The sequence below is a fragment of the Amblyraja radiata genome, chromosome 32, assembly GCF_010909765.2.
Source record: "Amblyraja radiata isolate CabotCenter1 chromosome 32, sAmbRad1.1.pri, whole genome shotgun sequence".
In the NCBI taxonomy this organism is placed as follows: Eukaryota; Metazoa; Chordata; class Chondrichthyes; order Rajiformes; family Rajidae; genus Amblyraja; species Amblyraja radiata.
Genome location: NC_045987.1, coordinates 25,885,162 through 25,909,333, shown reverse-complemented (window position 1 = coordinate 25,909,333; position 24,172 = coordinate 25,885,162). Strand labels below are relative to the sequence as shown.

At 46.8% G+C, this 24,172-nt stretch overlaps 1 protein-coding gene across 3 annotated transcripts in view; it reads left to right on the top strand.

Moving 5' to 3' along the window:
- LOC116990729 (carboxyl-terminal PDZ ligand of neuronal nitric oxide synthase protein-like) overlaps positions 1 to 24,172 on the top strand; it is a 130,358-nt gene that overhangs the window by 62,444 nt on the left and 43,742 nt on the right. For all 3 annotated transcript variants that reach the window (XM_033048658.1, XM_033048657.1, XM_033048656.1), the window contains 2 exons: positions 12,906 to 12,998; positions 16,356 to 16,414. In XM_033048658.1, coding sequence (XP_032904549.1) covers positions 12,906 to 12,998; positions 16,356 to 16,414 — 152 coding nt within the window. The remainder of the gene's footprint in view (positions 1 to 12,905; positions 12,999 to 16,355; positions 16,415 to 24,172) is intronic.

The following is a 24,172-nucleotide window of genomic DNA, read 5'->3' as shown; positions in this document are numbered from 1 at the left end:
TGATAGTTTCAAGCTACAGGAGTTGGCCGGTTTGTCGGGAGTCAAATCTTTCCATCCTACAGAAATTAATGCTGTACTTCCCACCCTTTCTGAATGGGGGTCTTGTTTGCTGCTGGCAACCAGAGATGTGAACTGAGCAGAGACGTGAATGGGCGGTGATCTCAATGAAAGGCCACTCTGCAGAGGTCTGAAGAAGGGTCTCGACCCGAAACATCACCCATTCTTCCTCTCCAGAGACGCTGCCTGTCCCGGCTGAGTTATCCCAGCATTTTATGTCTTATCTGCAGATTCAGAAGAGTCAAGAATGTTTTATTGTCGTGTGTTCCAGATAGAACAATGACATTCTTACTTGCAGCAGCACAACACAATATGTAAACATGCTGGAGTAACTCAGCCGGCGTTTTGGGTTTATCTTCAGTGCAAACGAGCACCTGCAGTTCCTTCCTACAGAATATGGAAACATAGTACTCTGCAGACAATATCATAAATAAGAAAAAATAGATCGAGTGTGTATATATATTTACACACACACACACACACACACACACACACACACACACACACACACACACACAAGCAAACTATATAATAGTGCAAAAAGACAAGACCCACACTCCCACACTCCAAAGACGTACAGGTTTTAGGTTAATCGCCCGGGGGGTATCGCCTCAGCGCAGAGGGAGAAGAGGAGGGAAGAGACTGGAGACCTAAGACTTTTGCCTCCATCACAGTGAGGAGATGTTGGGTGGACTCACTGTGGTGGATGTTAATATGTGTTTATTGTTGTTTTTTATTGTATTGTATTGTATGTATGACTGCTTCAATTTCGTTCAGACTTCGGTCTGAATGACAATAAAGGCTATCTAATCTAATCTAATCTAATCAATCTAAACTGTCCATAGTGTGTTGGATAGTGTTAGTGTGCGGGGATCGCTGGTCGGTGCGGACTCGGTGGGCCGAAGGGCCTGTTTCCATGCTGTATCTCTAAACTAAACTAAACTGAAGATTTAAGGCTGTTTGATAGATTTCTAGATGTTTTGGGAATGAGGAATATGGGGGGAAAAGGCATAATGGAAATACTCAGTAGGTCAGGCAGCATCTGTGGAAGATGAGGCAGATATTCAAGATATCATGGTTTCAAGGTGAGAGGGACAATGTTTAAAGGAGATGCGCAGGGGAAGCTTTTTACACAGAGGGTGGTGGGTGCCTGGAACGTGCTGCCGAGGGTGGTGGTGGAGGCAGATACAACAGTGGTGTTCAAGGGACTTTTGGAGAGACGCATGGATATGCATGGAATGGAGGGATGTGGCAGATAGAGATGGTCTTGGCATCATGTTCGGCAAAGACATTGTGGGCTGAAGGGCCTGTTGCTGTACTATTCTATGTTCTATGGCTTTTCACCTGAGCTTTTTATCTTAGACAACATTTTGCTTGAGGGATTTATAAGAAGTTGGTCAAGGTAAACGGTAGGCTATGATCCTATTGAAAGATAAAATATCTTTTGGTCGAACACAGGGAACTGCAGATGCCGATTGACAAACATAAATGACACTAAGTGTTGAAGTAACTAGGCGTGTCAGGCAGCATCTCTGGAGAATGTGGATAGGTGACGTTTCGGGTTGGGACCCTTCAGATTCATTGAAGTATGAAGAGTGGGGGGGGGGGGGGTGACTAGGCCTGGTGGGTGATAGGTGGGTACAGCTGAGGGGGGTTTGATCAGCAGATGGGTGGACAAGTGCCAGTGATGAAAGGACAATAGGCATTGAGATAAGGATAGAGGGGGATGGGGATGGGGAAACGGGACGGGGAGGAGGGGGGGGGGGGGGGGGGGGGGTTGTTGGAGAGTTGAAACAAAGAACTGAAGATGCTGGTTAATAAAATGGGACAAAGTGCTGGAGTAACTCAGCGGGTCAGGCAGCATCGCTGGAGAACATGGATAGGTGACGTTTCGGGTCGGGACCCTTCTTCATACTCTTCAGGGTTATAATAGACAATAGACAATAGGTGCAGGAGTAGGCCATTCGGCCCTTCGAGCCAACACTGCCATTCAATGTGATCATGGCTGATCATCCCCAATCAATACCCCGTTCTTGCCTTCTCCCCATATCCCCTGACTCCGCTATTTTTAAGAGCCCTATCTAGCTCTCTCTTGAAAGCATCCAGAGAACCTGCCTCCACCGCCCTCTGAGGCAGAGGTTGTGGGGAAATGGATGTGAAACCAGGTGGGACATGGGGAAGGGAGGGGACTAAGAGGGGTGAGAGGAGGAGTGAAAATATCCCGAGAGAGAAAAAAAATCTCTTTCCCTCTCATTCTTTCCCCTTCCCTCTCTCCCAGTGTCCGACCTCAAATGATCACTGGAAGGCGGGGTTAGGCACCAGATGCTGGAGTAACTCAGCGGGACAGGCAGCATCTCTGGAGAGAAGGAAGAGGTGAGACCCTTCTTCAGACTGAGAGTCAGGGGAAAGGGAAATGAGAGATATAGACGGTGACGTAGAGAGATGTAGAATAAATGAGAGCCTTCTTCGACCCGAAAAGTCACCCGTTCCATCTCTCCAGAGCTTCCGCCTGTCCCGCTGAGTTACTCCAGCATTTCTGTTTAAACCAGCATCTACAGTTCCTTCCTACACATTGTGTTTAATAAGGAACTGCAGATGCTGGAAAATCGAAGGTAGAGAAAAATGCTGGAGAAACTCAACGGGTGCAGCAGCATCTATGGAGCGAAGGAAATAGGCAACGTTTCCTTACCTCCATAGATGCTGCTGCACCCGCTGAGTTTCTCCAGCGCTTTTGTCTACTTTCCTACACATTAGGCAGCAGGTTGTTTGCCGAGTGTTTGGTGTTGTGGCCTTCAGTCTCCCTGTTGTCACAGTGGAGTGTGCAGCTGGGCGGCAGCAGCTGACAGGGAATAATTTTCCAGTCGGTTGCACCAGACAGCCAGCTCCTTATCGCGTTCAGAGTGTCGCCCGCCGTTGATTCTCTCCACTAATTGGGTGCAGCCACATGTCTCTCTGCCGTTAATTGGTTTGGGACTTGCTTATGTCCATAACCCAACAGTGGTACTTGTCAGCTTAAATGTTGCATTATTCCTATTCAAGTGAATATCTCCTTTCCAGCGTTGATGGTGTCTGTGTTTAAGGTCTCTGGGCTTGCTGATGACACAGCCACAATGGAAAATGAATAGGGGCAAAGTTGGGCAAAGTGTTGAGCCAATGGAAGCAGTGAGGAGATGTGGAGGAAGGAAACAAAGATCCTATAGCGGAGCAAGATAGACCACTCCTGCTAAATGCAATGGGCTGACGTGTAGTACGCAACGGAGCGGAACGTGGGCCTTTTTTTCATCCATTTTAGTAACCCGACCCGACCCGACCCGACTCGCAGTGTAATCAACGTTGCGGGGGAACAGTTTGTGTTAATAAATTAAAATTCTGAAAATGAGGAGAAGATTTTTACCAAATAACTTTGATTTTTACGAGGATGTTTCCGTAACCGGCTTCCGGCTCCGCTCTAGTTATCTTTGCTCCGCTGTGGGATCTTTGGTGCGGAGACGGAAGGCGGTTACGGAAATGGGGCCGAAAATTACCCATGAATCTGCCCATGACCGTACTATGTCTTTTTCGTCAAGTGATATATCTTGCCCGCTATAGGATCTTTGGAAGGAACTGCAGACGCTGGTTTAAACCGAAGATAGACACAAAAAGCTGGAGTAGCTCAGCGGGTCAGGCAGCATCTCTGGAGAGAAGGAATGGGTGACCCTTCTTCAGACGTTGATATAGAGTCGTCCATAAACTAACTGAGACTTGTGGGACTGCCCTCAGTTTATAAATGCTTCCTTTTAGTTTTAGTTTAGTTTAGAGATGTAGCACAGAAACAGGCCCTTCAGCCCATCGAGCCCGCGCTGACTTTCGATCACCCGTTCACACTAGTTCTATGTTATCACACTTTCTAATCCACTCCCTACTCTAGGGGTAATTTGCAGTCGTGAGGTGTAAATGGAGTCAATGGAAGGGAGGTTGGCTTGTGTGACGGTCTGGGCTGCGTCCACAATTCTCTGCAATTTCTTGTGCTCTTGGACGGAGCTGTTCCCAAACCATGCTGTGATGCATCCCGATAAAATGCTTTCCACGGTGCATCTGTAGAAGTTGGCGAGAGTTGTCGTGGTCAACAACTGTTGATTGTTGGGGCGTTGTTGGTTGGCGTGGACTGAATGGGCCGAAGGGCCTGTGTCCGTGCTGTATGCCTATAGACTAACGTAAAGAAGCCCACTCGGGCATAGAGAGGCTCGGCGCAGGCAAACTCCACACAGACAGCACCCGAGGTGAAAATCAAAGTGGCACCTCTGGCGCTGTGAGGCAGCAGCGCCACCTGCTGCACCACTGTGCCGCTTTTTACGTTTCTCCAGCACAAGACTGCAGCTCAGATTGTAGAAACAAGGAACAGCAGGTGCTGGTTAATACACAAACGGACACACAGTGCTGGAGTAACTCAGTGGGTGAGGTAGCGTCTCTGGAGAATGCGTATAGGTGACATTTCAGGTTAAAATCCTTCCTCAGACTCTGAAGAAGGGTCTCGACCTGAACCGTAGCCGATTCCTTCTCTCCATAGATGCTGCCTCACCCGCTGAGTATCTCCAGCATTTTGTGTCTATCTTAGCTCAGTTGTCCTTGCTGACCAATACGACCAACACCAGAGATCACAGACTGCTCTGCGCTCCCATGTAAAGTCCGTGCTTTTTCAGCTAAATCACCACTTTTTGCATCATTCTCTTCCAAATCTAGAATAACATAAACAAATCTTTGCTCATTCCTTTTTCCCAGGGTGTAAATGTCAATTACTAGAGGGCATAGGTTTAAGATAAGAGGGGCAAAGTTGAAAGGAGATGTGCAGGGCAAGGGTGGTGGGTGCCTGGAACGTGATGGAGGCAAATATGATAGTGGTGTTTAAAAGGCTTTTGGTCGGCACATGGATATGCAGGGAATGGAGAGATATGATATATGTGCAGGCAGATGAGATCAGTGTATCTTGGCAGCAGGTTCGGCACAGACATTGTGGGCTGAAGGGCCTGCTCTCGTGCTATCATGGATTCAGACCACAAAAAAGTCGCTTGGACCCAATTCATCTTCGCCGACCAAAATGCTCCATCTAAGTCCCATTTGCCTGCATTTGGCCCATATCCCTCTAAGCTTTCCTATACATGCACCTGTCCAAGTGTCTAACCTATGCCAATTATACCAGCCGCAACTACCTCCTCTGGCAGCTTGTTCCATGTTCCCACCCGAGAAGGGTCTCGACCCGAAACGTTGCCTATTTCCTTCGCTCCATTGATGCTGCCTCACCCGCTGTGTTTCTCCAGCATTTTTGTCCAGCATTACCTGTTCTATCTTAAATGTAGTTTAATTTTAAACTTTGTAATTCAATAGCTATTCATTGTGGGTAAAGATAAATGGAACATTTTAAACCACATCGAACATTTTGGGAAAGACGTTTTAAGTTGAGCCTGTGATAATCGCATTTTATTTGTTAAGTCCATGTCTCTGTGGGGATTGTTGGATCATCGCACTGGTTTAGATGACCATGATGGTCTTTTATTGCTCTCATCTTTAAATCTCTTGCTTTATAAGAGATATAAGATGAAGTGGTTCATTGTGTGTGCACTGTGGCCCCAGTATGCATTGACTAATAAATTACAAACATCACTGCTTGCAGCCAAGGCACAGTTATTTCATTAGTATTAGTCAGGGATTTTTGAGATAGAGACTCGTAATTCATCTCCGCTCTATGAAGAGTTTGTTCTTCCATACTATAATAATCCAGGCATTGGTACCTTTGTCCCGGAACTTCGCCACATAGTGGAGATAATGCAGGATTAATGGGATACCAGAGTTGAATGAAGAAGCCCACCAGTAGAACATAGTGTGTAGGAAGGAACTGTAGGTGCTGCTTTACCCTGAAGATAGACACAAAATGCTGGAGTAACTCAGCGGAACAGGCAGCATCTCTGGAGAGAAGGAATGGGTGACGTTACGAGTCGAGACCCTTCTTCAGCCCGAGAGTAAGGGGAGAGGTAGACACAGAGATATGGAAGGGTAATGTGTGAAAACGAGCCATCAAAGGCAACGAAGATCAAGGAAAATGTAGAATAGATCATTGGTCGCTAGGAGAAGGTGACAACGAAGCAAACAGAGATAAAATTTAATCTGGAGGACAGTCAGACAGGTCGGAGAACAAGGAAGGGGGAGGGATTGAGAGAGAGGGAAAGCAAGGGTTACTTGAAGTTAGAGAAGTCAATGTTCATACCGCTGTGGTGTAAGCTGCCCAAGCGAAATATGAGGTGCTGTTTCTCCAATTTGCGCTGTGCCTCACTCTGACAGTGGAGGAGGCCCAGGACAGAAAGGTCAGTGTGGGAATGGGAGGGGGAGTTAAAGTATTTAGCATCCGGGAGATCAGGTAGGTTTAGGCCGACTGAGTGGAGGTGTTCAGCAAAACGATTGCCGAGCCTGCGCTTGGACTTGCCGATATATAGGAGCCCACACCTGGAACAGCGGATACAGTAGATGAGGTTGGAGGAGGTGCAAGTGAACATAGTCACTGAATTGGAACAGAAGGCCATTCAGTCCGTTCAGTCCCTACTACTCCTGTATGAAAGGATTCAGCTGGTTTCTCACTCTCTCTGTAAATGCAAATTAGAGTCACATGGAATCATATAGCAGGGAAACAGGCCGTTCGGCCCAACCTTTCTGTGCAACCTCTCCCTGTAGTTAATAGACTTCTTGGAAATATTTAAGAATATTACGTACATTTAAAAATAAGGAGTAAGCCATTTAGAACGGAGACGAGGAAACACTTTTTCTCACAGAAAGTGGTGAGTCTGTGGAATTCTCTGACTCAGAGGGCGGTGGAGGCCGGTTCTCTGGAATCTTTCAAGAGAAAGCTAGATAGGGCTCTTAAAAATAGCGGAGTCAGGGGATATGGGGAGAAGGCAGGAACGGGGTACTGATTAGGGATGATCAGCCATGATCACATTGAATGGCAGTGCTGGCTCGAAGGGCCAAATGACCTACTCCTGCACCTATTGTCTATTGTCTATTGTCTACAGGTGGCCGACTAGGAAAAGGGGAGAAGGGAAGATGCAGCGAGACCTGGGTGTCATGGTACACCAGTCATTGAAAGTGGGCATGCAGGTGCAGCAGGCAGTGAAGAAAGCGAATGGTATGTTAGCTTTCATAGCAAAAGGATTTGAGTATAGGAGCAGGGAGGTTCTACTGCAGTTGTACAGGGTCTTGGTGAGACCACACCTGGAGTATTGCGTACAGTTTTGGTCTCCAAATCTGAGGAAGGACATTATTGCCATAGAGGGAGTGCAGAGAAGGTTCACCAGACTGATTCCTGGGATGTCAGGACTGTCTTATGAAGAAAGACTGGATAGACTTGGTTTATACTCTCTAGAATTTAGGAGATTGAGAGGGGATCTTATAGAAACTTACAAAATTCTTAAGGGGTTGGACAGGCTAGATGCAGGAAGATTGCTCCCGATGTTGGGGAAGTCCAGGACAAGGGGTCACAGCTTAAGGATAAGGGGGAAATCCTTTAAAACCGAGATGAGAAGAACTTTTTTCACACAGAGAGTGGTGAATCTCTGGAACTCCCTGCCACAGAGGGTAGTCGAGGCCAGTTCATTGGCTATATTTAAGAGGGAGTTAGATGTGGCCCTTGTGGCTAAGGGGATCAGAGGGTATGGAGAGAAGGCAGGTACGGGATACTGAGTTGGATGATCAGCCATGATCATATTGAATGGCGGTGCAGGCTCGAAGGGCCGAATGGCCTACTCCTGCACCTAATTTCTATGTTTCTATGTTTCTATGTTACAGATGGTGGTGGAACATAATTCATCTCTAATTCCTCAAGTGTCCCCAGAAAGACAAGTTGAATTAAAAATTTGAATGAATCTTTTTTAAAATGGGTTAGATCCTGACCTCGGGTGCTGTCTGTGTGGAGTTTGGACGCTCTCCCTGCGACCGCGTGGGTTACCTCCGGGTGCTCCAGATTCCTCCTACATTGCAAAGGCATGCGAGTCTGTAGGTTAATCAGTCCTCTGTAATTTGCGCTCTAGTGTGTAGGGAGTGGATGAGATAGTGGGATCACGTAGAACTAGTGTGAACGGGTGATCGATGATGCATCTTTAAATCTTTAAAAAAAACGAAAACCCTGCCCCATCCTTCAACAGTTTAGCACTGTGAATTCGTCAGCATCAAATTTCATTTGCCAACTGACTGTGTATTGCACCAATCTCTAAGACCAGTTTATTTCATCTGTCCGCCTAACCACATCCTGAATGTTCCCTCAACCATGAAGCCTGAATCCCTGAGAGTGTGAGGGGTCAGAGCGACCTCAGAATGGGCTGTTCCAGGCCCGATCCCTGCACAAGATCCCTCCCTCTCCGTCCCTCCCCATCCTAATTCTCAGACTAGTTTCACGGTCTTCCTGATTAATTTTACTGTTTGCAAGCCTCGTTGTCACCTTCCCCTCAACTATCAATGATCCATTCTACATTTCCTTTATCATCGTCTGTTTTTGATCTGTCATTTTCACACCTTACCCATCCATATTTCTAGAGTCAGGAGTCAAGTGTGTTTTTATTGTCATGTGTCCCAGATAGAACATAGGAAATCTTACTTGCAGCAGCACAAGAGAATATGTAAACATAGTACACTGTAAACGATATAATAAATGAGAAAAAAAGTTCAGTGTGTGTCTACACATATCCACATATACACATATATTTTAAACTATTTTAAAATATATATATATAGATTTGTAGAGACATGATAGAGTGATACAGTGTGGAAACAAGCCCTTCGGCCCAACTTGCCCACACCCCCCAACATGCCCCAGCTACACTGGTCCCACCTGCCCGCGTTTGGTCCATATCCCTCCAAACCTGTCCTATCCATTTACCTGTCTAACTTTTTCTTAAACGTTGGGATAGTCCCTGCCTCAACTATCCCCTCTGTCAGCTCGTTCCATACACCCACCACCCTTTGTGTGAGAACGTTACCCCTCAGATTCTATTAAATATTTTCCCTTTACCCCTCTAGTCAGGGGAGTCTCCCTCTCTCCTGACCTTCAGACTGAAGAAGGGTCTCGACCCGAATCATCGCCCATTCCTTCTCTCCAGAGATGCTGCCGGTCCCACTGAGTTACTCCAGCTTTTTGTGTCTATCTTCGGGTGATCTGTGCCTAGCTCATAAGGTGATGCTTCATCCATGGTTTGCAGAGGCCTCCAGTGGCAGGTATCTGTTACTGCAGCATGGAGGGGCTGGCACAGTTAGTGCCAGAGCCACTGACCGTCACACAAACTAAACGTCTGACCACACAGTCTCACCCCCACTTCAGTGAGAAAGCTGTCACATGCTAAACCAAGGTGCATGCTTTCCACCCAGTAGAGGTCTCATGGCGTTAGTTCAAATTTAATTTAGTTTAGTTTAGAGATACAATGTAGAAACAGGCTCTTTGGCCCACTGAGTCCGTGCCGACCAGCGATCCCCGCACATTAACACAATTCTACACACACTAGGGACAATTTTACATTCATACCAAGCCAATTAACCTTCAAACCTACATTTCTTTGGAGTGTGGGAGGATACCGAAGATCTCGATGTTCCCGATGTTGGGGGAGTCCAGAACCAGGGGCCACAGTTAAAGAATAAGGAGTAAGCCATTTAGAACGGAGACGAGGAAACACTTTTTCTCACAGAGAGTTGTGAGTCTGTGGAATTCTCTGCCTCAGAGGGCGGTGGAGGCAGGTTCTTTGGATGCTTTCAAGAGCGAGCTAGATAGGGCTCTTAAAAATAGCGGAATCAGGGGAATCAGGCAGGAATGGGGTACTGATTGGGGATGATCAGTCATGATCACATTGAATGGCGGTGCTAACTCGAAGGGCCGAATGGCCTACTCCTGCACCTATTGTCTATTGTCTATTATCTTGGAGAAATCCCACGCTGTCACGGGGAGAACGTACAAACTCCGTACAGACAGCACCCGTAGTCGGGATTGAACCCGGGTCTCTGGCGCTGTGAGGCAGCAACTCTACCGCTGCGCCACCATGCCGCCCTTATGGGCAAAGGAGTTGTAGCTGGGACCTGGGGGCAATGCTGGTCCTCCACCCTTTACCCAGAGTGCTACTCTTTGGTGGGGCTTGCTGTACACAATAATGACCAACGGTGCCTCCCACACAACAGCACGTCTTACGTTGGAACCCACTTTCACACCCTCAGAGAATGGGCTTTGGGGCAAAGAAGACAACTTATAGAAACAGTAGACGGTCAGAACCTCTTGTCCAGGGTCCAACATCAGAGGGCACAGCTGTAATGTATAAGGTGCAACGTTTAAAGGCGATGTGCAAGGGCAAGTTTATTTACACAGAGGATGGTGAGGGCCTGGACCACACTGCCTGGGGTGGTGGTAGAGGCAGAGAGGGTATTGGCATTCAAGAGGCTTGTGGGTAGACTTATGGATATGCAAGGAATGGTGGGATGTGAATCAAGTTCAGGCAGATGAGATCAGTTGATCTTGGCAGCATGTTTGGCAGGTACAGTGTGGGCCGAATGGCCTGATCCTGTGCTGTTCCTATGTTATAGAGTCATTATTGTTATACAGTCATACAGTTACCAAGTTTAGCTTGACATCACGTTTGTCACGGACTTTATGAGCCTAAGGGCATATGTCTGCTGCACCGTCTATGTTTTATATAAATGCAATGTGTCCTCATTCACAAATTGTTGGCTGGGAGATTATTTTGGGTTGGAGAGGGCAGGAGGCACATTCCAAACCTGATGGAAATATCTTCATTTTGTCAAAACAAGGCAGCTGTTTCATCAGAGTTCTGTCTACACACAGCCTAAAATGTTTTTTGATATGTGCCGGAGTAACTCAGCGGGTCAGCAGCATCAGGACACCTTGGGCGGCACAGCGGTAGAGTTGCTGCCTTACAGCCCTGGAGACCCAGGTTCGATCCTGACCATGGGTGCTGTCTGTACGGAGTTTGTACGTTCACCCCGTGACCTGCGTAGGTTTTCTCCGGGATCTCCGGTTTCCTCCCACACCCCAAAGACGTACAGGGTTTGTAGGTTAATTGGCTTGGTATAAATGTAAATTGTCCCTGGAGTGCGTAGGATAGTGTGTGTGCGGGGATCGCTGGTCGGCGCGGACTCGGTGGGCCGAAGGGCCTGTTTCCGCGCTGCATCTCTAAACTAAACTAAACCTTCTACAGGCACAAGTGGGATACCAACTCAAACCAATGCCTACCCATGTTCTCCAGAGATGCTGCCTGACCCGCTGAGTTAGTCCAGCACAACTCTAACCATAGGACCAGGCCACTATGGACTCTGTACTACTATGGTTGATTTACATCATTTAGTTTTTGATGCATTGTGATCTGGTTTCCCTTTATCATGTATCCATACACTGAATGGCTTGATTAAAATCATGCATTGTCTTTCCACTGACTGGTTAGCACGCAACAAAAGGTTTTCGCCGTGCCTCGGTACGCGTGACAATAAACTATAACTAAAACTAATACTAAATGGTAACTCCAACGCTTTATATTCTATACAAGATCCAGCATCTACAGTTCCTTGTATCTACAATGTCTTTTGCGATTTTGCTAGTTCAAGATGACAAAGCAGCTGAGTTTCAGAAGGTGGCACTGTCTTCTTTCTACCTGTCTCCCAGCTCTGTCACACACTGATGGGCAGGAGTTTCCACATACGGTCACAGAAGTGAAATTCCTCAGGTATTTCTGCAGACCGTTGAGTGCCTGCGAATATGTGAGTGTACTTGAACGGGAGTTGTGGGCCGGAGGTATTCCATCTTTCAGTATTTATGACTTTATTAAAAACCAGAGGGCATAGGTTTAAGGTGAGGGGGGGAAAGATTTAATAGGAATCTGAGGGGCAACTTTTTTCACACAAAGGGTGGTGGGTGAATGGAACGAGCTGCCTGAGGAGGTAGTTGAGGCAGAGACTATCCCAACATCTAAGACACATTTGGACAAGTACATGGCTAGGACAGGTTTAGAGGGATATGGGCCAAAGGTAGGCAGGTGGGAGTAGTGTAGACGGGACATGTTGGTCAGTGTGGGCAAGTTGGGCCGAAGGGCCTGTTTCCACATTATAAAATTCTATGAATGTATTAAATGGAAATACATTTCTACTGAGAGCAGTGGTGAGGATTCTGTTCAGTGATGTTATTAACAATTAACTGATCTTATTAACAATTTAACGCCTCAAACCTGCAAACTGATCAGTGTTCTTTTTAAGTGTTAAAAATGGTGTTTGGTGGCTCCATAACACAATTTTAAACAACTCTTAAAATGTACAGAGATAGACACAGAGATAACTCTGCTGGCCAGGCAGCATCTCTGGAGAAAATGGATGGATGACGTTTTGTGTTGGGACCCTTCTTCAGACTTCTTCTGGCAGGTCTGAAGAAGGACCCCGACCTGAAACGTCACCCATCTTTTTTCTCCAGAGATGCTGCCCAACCCGCTGAGTTATACCTGCACTATGTGTCTATATTTGGTCCATCTGCAGTTCTTTGTTTCGACTTAAAATATGTAGAATTGTTTGTCTTGGTTGTAAACAGCATTGTAGATGCACGGAACTGCAAATGTGGGTTTACAAAAAAAGACTCAAAGTGCTGGAGTAACTCAGCGGGATTCAATATTGGGCTGGGCAAGACAAACAGTGTCGGTAGTGGGGGAAATGAACTGAGAGTGCCAGTGACCAGACTGTACGAGGCCACACGGCTTGGTCCTCTGGTGTTTGCCGATGTACTTGGTGGCTCGGACGTCCCACTGGCAGAGACCGTGGCTGAGCAGGTGCTAACCCTGGTACTCTTGTCTTCCCAGTACGAGTTTAAGGCCAAGAACATCAAGAAGAAGAAGGTGAGCATCGTGGTGTCTGTGGACGGGGTGAAGGTCATGATGAGGAAAAAGCAAAAGGTGAGCTCATCGTTCTGTACTCTCCGGGAGCAGCTGGCTGTCGATGACCCCCAGCACCTGGTGTACAGTTGTGTTCTGTGTGTGTGTGCTCCCAGACCCGTTGTGTTCACGTAGCCAGCACAGGCCCTGTCCCTTGGTCAAAGGTTTGGCTGTAAACCTTGAAGCGCAGCATTCTGGGTGATATTTAGGGGGCAGCTCAGTGGCACATGGTGCTAGAGACCCGAGTTTAGTTTAGAGATACAGCACAGAAACAGGCCCTTCGGCCCACTGATACAGCACAGAAACAGGCCCTTCGGCCCACTGATACAGCACAGAAACGGGCCCTTCGGCCCACTGATACAGCACAGAAACAGGCCCTTCGGCCCACCGATACAGCACAGAAACAGGCCCTTCGGCCCACTGATACAGCACAGAAACAGGCCCTTCGGCCCACTGATACAGCACAGAAACAGGCCCTTCGGCCCACTGATACAGCACGGAAACAGGCCCTTCGGCCCACTGATACAGCACGGAAACAGGCCCTTCGGCCCACTGATACAGCACGGAAACAGGCCCTTCGGCCCACTGATACAGCACGGAAACAGGCCCTTCGGCCCACCGATACAGCACAGAAACAGGCCCTTCGGCCCACCGATACAGCACAGAAACAGGCCCTTCGGCCCACCGATACAGCACAGAAACAGGCCCTTCGGCCCACCGATACAGCACAGAAACAGGCCCTTCGGCCCACTGATACAGCACAGAAACAGGCCCTTCGGCCCACCGATACAGCACAGAAACAGGCCCTTCGGCCCACTGATACAGCACAGAAACAGGCCCTTCGGCCCACCTGATACAGCACAGAAACAGGCCCTTCGGCCCACTGATACAGCACAGAAACAGGCCCTTCGGCCCACCGATACAGCACAGAAACAGGCCCTTCGGCCCACTGATACAGCACAGAAACAGGCCCTTCGGCTCACCGAGTCTGCGCCGACCAGCGATCCCCGCACACTAACACAATCCCACGCACACCAGGGACAATCTACAATATTACCGAAGCCAATTAATCTACAAACCTGTACGTCTTTGGAGTGTGGGAGGAAACCAGAGCACCTGGAGAAAACCCACGCAGGTCATGGGGAGAACGGACAAACTCCGTAAAGACAGCACCTGTAGTCAGAATCGAAACTGGGTCTCTGGCGCTGTAAGGCAGCAACTCCACCGCTGCACCACCATGCTGCACTTTGTGTTGTGTTGGTGTGCTCTACTATTGTATTAATGTAGAAAGCGATGGCCCTGAAACTGGGTCAAACATTTGGCTGTAAACCTTGAAGTATATCATTGTTGGTGACATTACGAGAGGCACAGTGGCGCAGTGGTAGATCTGCTGCCTCACGGCACTGGAGACCCGGGTTCGATCCTGACATCAGGTAATGTCTGCGTGGCTCAACGTTACATTTGTACGTTCTCCCTGTGACCGTGTGGGTTTTCTCTGGGTGCTCCGGTTTCCTCCCACATCCCAAAGACATGTAGGTTAATCAGCCCTCTGTAAATTGCCCCCTAGTGTGTAGGGAGTGGATGAGAAAGTGGGATAACAAGGACTAGTGTGAGCGGTTGATTGATGTTCGGCGTGGACTCAGTGGGCTGAAGGGCCTGTTTCCATGCTGTAACTCTAAACTAAAACTGAACTAAACATTGTCCTGGCATCCTTGGGAAAAATACGGATTAGTATTCAAGTTTCTGTGTAGCATTGCCAGGACCCCAAGAAAGCAGGGATTGTAATTGATTCCGTGTCTACCATTAATCCAAGGGGAGAAACGTGAATCGGCAGTAGTTCAGCGAGCGGGTCAGGTAGCATCTCAGTCTCTCCACTGGCCCGCTGAGTTACTCCAGCATTTTGTGTCTATCTTCGGTGTAAACTAGCATAGGCAGTTCCTTCCTCCACATTAACCCACGGGTGACCTATTCTATCCTTGGCTGCCATTGGGGCCTGGGAAATGTGTGCTCAAGATTCATTGTGTATTGCTAGGCTCATTCCCAACTGCATTTACCGCAGCTGGGACATTGGCACCAACCATCCTGACGTCGCCAGAGGCAGAGTTAATGTCGCAGGTCAGATTTCCAGCATCTGCAATTTCAGTAGCATCGGTGAGCTGGTGATGAAGGGCATCACGGTGGCACAGTGGGTAGAGCTGCTGCCTCACAGCACCAGAGAGCCGGGTTCAATCCTGACCTTGGGTTGTGTGGAGTTTGCACGTTCTCCCTGCGACCGCGTGGGTTTCCTCCGGGTGCTCCGGTTTCCTCCCATATCCCAAAGGCGTGCGTGTTTGCATGTTAATCGGCCCTCTGTAAATTGCCCCTAGTGTGTAGGGGAGTGGATGAAAGAGTGGGATAGCATAGAACTAGTGTGAACAGGTGATCGATGGTTGACATGGACTCAATGAGCCGAAGAGCCATACTGTATCTCAAAACTAACATAAACAATTAAGTGAATGGTCCTGATAAACTGAAGTGTTATATAGGAACCACCACTTCACAATAGTTCCCTGTGTTTATGTTTATGTTTAAATTTGTATGTAGTTTTTTATCTTGTTGCTTTTTTTGGTATGGATGTGTGTTAAATCAAATTTCACTGTACCTCACTACATGTGAGAAATAAAGTACCACTGAACCATTGCACTACCTATGAAGTTGTTGAAGTGGACTTAACTACAGAATATTATATAAATGACATGATTCTTTCGCATCTTGATCCCCAAGCCTATCTCCTTAGTTCAATAGACAATAGGTGCAGGAGTAGGCCATTCGGCCCTTTGAGCCAACACCGCCATTCAATGTGATCATGGCTGATCATCCCCAATCAGTACCCCGTTCCTGCCTTCTACCCATATCCCCTGACTCCGCTATTTTTAAGAGCCCTATCTATCTCTCTCTTGAAAGTATCTAGAGAACCGGCCTCCACTGAGGCAGGGGATTCCACAGACTCTCCACTCTCCGTGAGAAAAAGTGTCTCCTCGTCTCCGTTCTAAATGGCTTACTCCTTATTCTTAAACTGTGGCCCCTGGTTCTGGACTCCCCCAACATCGGGAACATGTTTCCTGCCTCTAGCTTGTCCAAGCCCTTAACAATCTTACATTTCACTGCGCACACAGTCAGAATTGCTCACAGCCCACAGTAGATTTGGTTCAAAGGTCTTGCAATTGAATAAAGCGACATGTATGGTCCTGTGGTTGAGGTGAGTGCCGTTGGGAGAGGGCAGGGCTGCCGGCTCATTGTGGTAGCTATAAGGTGAGACGTCGGCTCCCCAGAGGGACCTGGGGCTCTGTGTTTCTGCTGGAGGTCAGCGCTTCATCAGAGGATGTTCTCTTGTTGCAGAGGAAGGAGTGGGCGTGGGATGAGAGCAAGATGCCCGTGATGCACGACCCCATCTACAGGTATGCTGCTGTTTAGTTTAGTTTAGAGATACGGCGCGGAAACAGGCCCTCTGGCCCAACTTGCCCACACCGACCAACATGCCCCATCTACACTAGTCCCACCTGCCTGCGTTTGGCCCGTATCCCTCCAAACCTGCCCTATCCATGTACCTGTCCAAATGTTTCTGAAAAGTTGCGATAATCTCTGCCTCAAAAACCTCCTCAGGCAGCTCATTACCTGCTGCTCGTTAATCGACCTGCAAGTGAACGTTCGTGGTATCTAACAGTGTAGAGTTTAGAGATACAGCATGGAAACAGGCCCTTCGGCCCACCGAGTCCATGCCAACCATCGATCACACTGGTTCCATCATGTCCCACTTTGTCATCCACTCCCTACACACCAGGGGCAATTTACTGAGGGCCAATTAACCTGCAAATCCGCACGCCTTTCGGATGTGGGAGGAAACCGGAGCACCCGGAGGGAACTCACGTGGTCACTGGGAGAACGTGGAAACTCCACACAGACAGCACCCAAAAGCAGGATCAAACCCGGGTCTTTGACGTTGTGAAGCAGCAGCTCTACCAGCTGCGCCCCTATACATGCGCAACGTATTTACTGAAATATGTCCAAATTCTAGGTATCAGTGAGGAAAGCAAAAAATACAGACAGGTACTTTGAAAAATTATAAAGGTGCAAAGAGTTGGCCCCTGTTTGAGCGGCAACGTTATTGTGTTGGTCTCCTATAACGGCGGTCACGGTGGCGCAGCGGTAGAGTTGCTGCCTTACAGCGAATACAGCGCCGGAGACCCGGGTTCGATCCCGACTATGGGTGCTGTCTGTATGGAGTTTGTACGTTCTCCCCGTGACCTGCGTGGGTTTTCTCCGAGATCTTCGGTTTCCTCCCACACTTCAAAGACGTTCAGGCTTGCAGGTTAATTGGCTTGGTACATGTAAAATAAAATGTCCCTATTGTGTGTAGAATAGTGTTAATGTGTGTGGATCGCTGGTCGGCACGGACTGGGTGGGCCGAAGGGCCTGTTTCCAAACTATAAACTAAAAAACAACCAGAGACCCCAGAACCACAAAGAATAATGAAACTGATTAAGTGGTTAATTCAATGGCTTAAAATATTTAAAACTGTGAATGCCTTTCACGTACAGCTAAGTATTTGGACTACAATATGATATAGCTGGTCTGAAGAAGGGTTTCGGCCCGAAACGTTGCCTATTTCCTTCGCTCCATAGATGCTGCCGCACCCGCTGAGTTTCTCCAGCACTTTTGTGTAGCTGGAGACAAACCATTTTAAAAATGTAAGTTTATTTTTTACAAATTAAATGGCAGTCAGTAGTAATAAAACTCTGCCTCGGGATCAGCGAGGAGGCGAGATTAAAGCAGTATTTGTAATTAAGAATATTGTAACTCAGGCTGGAAATGTTGAGTATAATTCATTGAATGACTCTTAAGCTGAGGAACTCCTGTTGCCAATTAAGTAGCCGATGCATCTTGCTGTGTTACAGTCTTCAGAGTGCCTGTTGCAGCAGCCCCGAGATAGCTGATCTTGCCCTGTGTGGGAGTGTAAGTGTGATTAAGGCACGTTGGTCGTGAGTAGCATCATTAATTCTCTCCATCTCCACCACACCCTCCAGCTGCGTACTGCAGAAAGCTGAAGGTGTGCTGAAGCCTGCGGTGACTAAGTTGTGGTTCGGCAGGCCTGTGCAGTCGAATGCTTCTGCCTTCCTGATCAAAGCAAGCACTGCTATTGGAGATCACATCTACAGTTCTGGCTAAATTTAATTCCACACCATGGAAATTCCAAATCTTGCCAGCAGCCCATTAAGAGGAGTTTCTCGTTCATTAGAAAGGCTCTCTGTTGCTGTACTGACAGATATTACAGAATCACAGGAACCCACAGCATAGGAGGGGAGCAGACACAAAAAGCTGGAGTAACTCAGTGGGTCAGACAGCATCTCTGGAGAAAAGGAATGGGTGACGTTTCCGGTCGAGACTGAAGTCTGAAGAAGGGTATCGACCCGAAACGTCACCTATTCCTTTTCTCCAGAGATGCTGTCTGACCCGCTGAGTTACTCCAGCATTTTGTCTATCTTTGGTTTAAACCAGCATCTGCAGTTCCATCCTATGCATAGAAGGAGAGTATTTGGCCCATTGAGTTTGGGCCTACTGAGAAGGTGCTGCAGAACCAATTCCCACGTATCAGCACTTGGTTTTGAGCTTGAAGATTAATATAGAACATAGAACAGCACAAGAAGAGGCCCTTCGGCCCACAATGTCTGTGCAGAACATGATGTTAAGACAATCACTTATCTACCTGCACATAAGCTATACCCCTCCATTCCCTGCATATATATGCCTATCCAAAAGTCTCCTTAATACCACTATGGTATCTGGCTCTCACCACCCTCTGTGTAACAAAGCCTGCCCTGCACATCTCCTTTAAACCTTGCCCCTTAAAGCTATGAAAACATTACATTAACATTAACATGAAATCATTGCCATTGGGGAAATTAACTGCTCTTTCAAAGTAAAATGCTCTTTTAAGTGTCCCCCCCCCCCCCCCCGATCTACTCCCAGCTAACAATGATCTTTTTAGTTTAGTTTAGTTTAGAGATGCAGCGTGGAAACAGGCCCTTCGGCCCACCGAGTCCACGCCGACCAGCGATCCCCACACATTAACGCTACCCTGCACACACTAGGGACAATTTACACATATACCAATCCAATTAACCTACAAACCTGCATGTCTTTGGAGTGCGGGAGGAAACCGAACATCTCGGAGAAAACCCACGTAGTTCACGGGAAGAGCGTACAAACTCCGTACAGACAGCACCCATAGTCAGGATCGAACCCCTTGTCTCCGGCGCCGCAAGCGCTGTAAGGCAGCAAATCTACCACTGCGACACACTGTGCCGCCTTTTCCGATTCTACATTTTCCTTGAACTCCATTCCCTTTGTCCTATTTTCACGCCTTACACTTCCTTATCTATGTATTTCCCTCTCCTCTGACATCAGTCTGAAGAAGGGTCTCGACCCGAATCGTCACCCATTCCTTTTCTCCAGAGATGCTGCCTGTCCCGCTGAGTTACCCCAGCATTTTGTGACTTATCTAAGGTGATAATAAACTTGACCATCCTTCTGCTTATGAATTTACAACACTTTTCGCTCACTATTGGCCTCACTTCTTAAGTAATCTCACATTTAGAAAATGGTGATATAAAACAAATGGGTCAGTGGGGAAAAGGAATAAGGGACTAGAGAGTTTCAGACTTGCAATAATAAGGTTGCTTTTCCTGCAGGACTTTAAAAAATAAAGGTCTTTCTAATAATAACTAGAAGTTTACTTTTATTACTGCAAGCTGAAATTACTTAAGGGTGGGTGTATGTCATATTGTTCAAAAGAATAACAGTGCACAAATGACAAGAGAAGCGATAGCTGTTAATTTCAAAGGTGAAAGTCGCAGCTGTATTCTTAAGGGACAATGGTGTCCAATTACTGCAAGAAGGTCACATGGAAAGTTTTTTTCCCCCAAGTCAGTTCTTTCACTGCTTGCCAACTTCTAGAGTAATTTTTAAGTTGTTCTTTAGTTCCTGATCAAAATCGTGTTATCACCAATTAGCCCACATAATACAAACAGTATTCTCTCGTTCACAAGTTTATAAGATCCAGGAGCAGAAATTAGGCCACTCGGCCCATCAAGTCTAGTCCGCCATTCAATCCTGGCTGGTCTACCTTTCCCTCTCAAACCCGTTCTTCTCCCCATATCCTCTGACACCCGTACTAATCAAGAATCTGTCAATTTACGCCTTAAAAACATCCATTGACTTTGGCCTCCACAGCCGTCTGTGGCAATGAATTCCACAGATTCACTGCTCTCTGACAAAATAAATTCCTCCTCATCTCCTTTCTGAAGGTACATCCTTTTATTCTGAGGCTGTGCCCTCTGGTCCTAGACTCCCCCACTAGTGGAAACATCCTCTCCACATCCACTCTATCCAGCTCTTTCGCTATTCGGTAAGTTTCAATGAGGTTCCCCCTCATCCTTCTAAACACCAGCGAGTCCAGGCCCAGTGCTGTCATATGCTCATCATATGTTAACCCACTCATATGTTAACCCTGTGATCATTCTTGTAAACCTCCTCTGCACCCTCTCCAGAGCCAGCACATCCTTCCTCAGATATGTCGCCCACAATTGCTCACGATATTCCAATTGCAATCTGATCGGCACCTTGTAGAGTATCAACACTACATCCTGAATGCATCATTCAGTACAACCTGTAGATTTATTCTCCGCTGTCTTCCTCATTCACAGGACATGGGAACATGAATAGAAATATAGGTGAGGTTTGAAATAAGAAGAAAATCACACCACAGTTGACTAGACCTGTTTATTCGCTTTTGCCAACTTGTTTGATATTACTGGATCCCATTCTACCTGAGCCACGGGCTAATCTTTTCAATGATATTCGCAGTTTTTTTCACTTGAGAAGCAGAGTAAAGAAACACTATTTGTGTGTGAGACACAAAGTGCTGGATTAACTCAGCGGGTCCAGGCAGCATCTCTGGAGAGAAAGGATGGGTGACGTTTCGGGTCGAGCCTGAAGTCGGGTTCCCACCTGAAACATCACCCACCCATCCTTTATCTCCAGAGATACTGCCTGAACCACTGAATTACTCCAGCGCTTGTGTCCATCTTTGGTACAAACCAGCAGCTGCAGTTCCTTCCTACACAATTCGTATGATGTGGACCCATTGGTTCCAATTGTGATTTCGATCGAGGATTAAAGAACAACTTAAAAATAGCGTTTAAGAAGGAACTACAGATGCTGGAAAATCGAAGGTACACAAAAATGCTGGGGAAACTCAGAGGGTGCAGCAGCATCTATGGAGCAAAGGAGATAGGCAACGTTTCGGGCCGAAACCCTTCCTCAACTTAAAAATAGCGCTGGGAGTTCGCAAGCGGAAATGTGTTGCGGGGAGGAGGTGAAGCGGTGGGCTAGGAATGCCCAGGTGTGGGTGAGTGATCAGGCTTACTTGTTCGTGCACAGTGCCAATGCAGAGCCTGGCATGACCAGTGGGTGGAGCTGCTGCCTCACGGAGCCAGGATCAATTCTGACTCCATCCTCCCCATCGCTGTCTACCTGGAGTGTGCATGTTCTCTCTGTGACTGTGTAGGTTTTCCTTGGACCTCTCCAGTTTCCTCCCACATGCAGGTTAATCTTTAAATTAAATTGTATCTTTAAATTAAACTAGAACACTAAAACCAGAGGAAATCTAAAGGAGGGTCTCTATCTGAAACGTCATAGATAGAGCTCTAGGGGCTAGTGGAGTCAAGGGATATGGAGAGAAGGCAGGTATGGGTTATTGATAGGGGATGATCTGCCATGATCACAATGAATGGCGGTGCTGGCTCGAAGGACCGAATGGCCTCCTCCTGCACCTATTTTCTATGTTTCTAATAGGTTGCTTGCCAGTGTAAACTGCCCACAGTGTGTAGACTAGGGGGCAAAATCTGGGAAGAGCTGGTGAGAAATGTGGGGAGAATAAAAGATAGGATTAACGTTAAATAATGTGGGCTGCTCCTTTCAATGATCATACTCATATAACGTAGCTTCCTCCAAAAAAATAGGAATCTAGTCAGAAGGAATGTTCTTCCCATGGATTAACCAATATAAAGGTGTATATTTTTTTTGCACAATGAACATAGATCATAGAACAGAACAGAAACAGGCCATTCGGCCCACAATGTCTGTGCTGAATATGATGCTGAGACAGCTCTCATCTGCCTGCACGTAATCCATATCCACCCATTCCCTGCATATCCATGTGTGCCTGTCTAAAAGTCTCTTAAACACCACTATCGCATCTGCCTCCCCCATCACCCGTGGCAGCGCGTTCCAGGCACCCACCACCCTCCGTGTAAAAAAAACTGTCACGCACATCTCCTTTAAACTTTCCCCCTCTCACCGTAAACATAGAAATATAGATAACAGGTGCAGGAGTAGGCCATTTGGCCCTTCGAGCCAGCACCGCCATTCAATATGATCATGGCTGATCATCCAACTCAGTATCCTGTACCTGCCTTCTCTCCATACCCCCTGATCCCTTTAGCCACAAGGGCCACATCTAACTCCCTCTTAAATATAGCCAATGAACTGGCCTCACTTACCTTCTGTGGCAGAGAGTTCCAGAGAGTTCATGGCTGATCATCCAGAATCAGTACCCCGTTCCTGCTTTCTCCCCATATCCCTTGATTCCTTTAGCCCTAAAAGCTATAACTAACTCTCTCTTGAACACATCCAGTGAATTGTCCTCCACCGCCTTCTGTGGCAGAGAATTCCACAGATTCACAACTCTCTGGGTCAAAAAGTTTTTCCTCATCTCAGTCCTAAATGTCCTACCCCTTATTCTTAAACTGTGCCCCCCTGGTTCTGGACTCCCCAACAACGGGAACATTTTTCCTGCATCTAGCCTGTCCAAGCCTTTAAGAATGTTATATATTTCTATAAGATACCCTCTCATCCTTCTAAATTCCAGTGAATACATTATAAACCTATGGCCTTAAAGCTTCAGAGCAATGATCAGATATTTCGACCCTGGGGAAAAAGCTTCTGATTGTCTACCCTATCCATGCCTCTCTTAATGTTATATGTTTCAGATCATTTATCGCTGTTTGTTCTGGGGCCTTTTATTTTCATTGATTCATTGAGAAGACGGTTTTTGAAGGAAGTTGTGTTATTTAAGGGCCTGTCCCACTTAGCGATAAATCGGCGACTGCCGGCGACTGTCACAGTCGTAGCAGGTCGCCGAAAATGCGGCGACTAAACCCTCCCCCTTACGGTAATGTCTACGACAACCTACCCCCTAGTCGACGTCAAGCTACCAACAACCGGCGACCCATTAGGACGTCCACCTATGAACACACCTACGACAACCCACGACCACACAGGCAACAACCTACGACAACCAAAGTCAACCTACGTCCACCCGCGACAAGCTACGATCCTGTTGGCGACAACTGAAGACAATTCAGTCTCCGGTTGACGTAATTGGTCGCCAATGTAATTCACCGATGTCAGCACCAGCGACAACCTACGACACCCGGCGACAACCCACGACAGCACCTATAACGTAGCAATGTTACAAAATTTTGAGATTTTAAAAATCAAGTCTGTAATTTATCCCATCAGATAAAGCATAAAAATAAGTTTAATTTGACATCTAATTCACTTTCATATCTCAAGTATTTAAAAAGTTATGGCCATTTTCATACTCGGAAATGAGCATCTTGTTCCCTATTGATTTTCTATGGACATAACAAAAAAGTTGTGATCGTGAACAGTCAAAAGCCCATAACTTTCTTAAAAATTAAGAGAACTGAATGAAATTTTCAGTTATCATAGATTGAAGCATTCTGAAACAAATATAAAATAATCTTACTTGGATGACCTGAAATTAAAGCATATAATTAGTTAGTTACCTAATTGTAGCTAATTTCAGACTTCAATTACTAGATCTAAACATCTATCCATTTCTTAATAAATGATTAACATTTTTAAATAGCCTAAATGTCCAAATAATATTCACAAATAATTCACAATAAAACATGATTTTTAAATCTCATTTACATTAATTTATAGGCCAAATGGAAGGAATTCAGTGTTCAATTGCTGTAAATAAATGCCCATTTAAATCAGCTTTCCAGTGGGTCCCTGTGGAACGCGCTGGTTTAGAACGTTCACATTGCGGTAGATTTGTGCCTCAA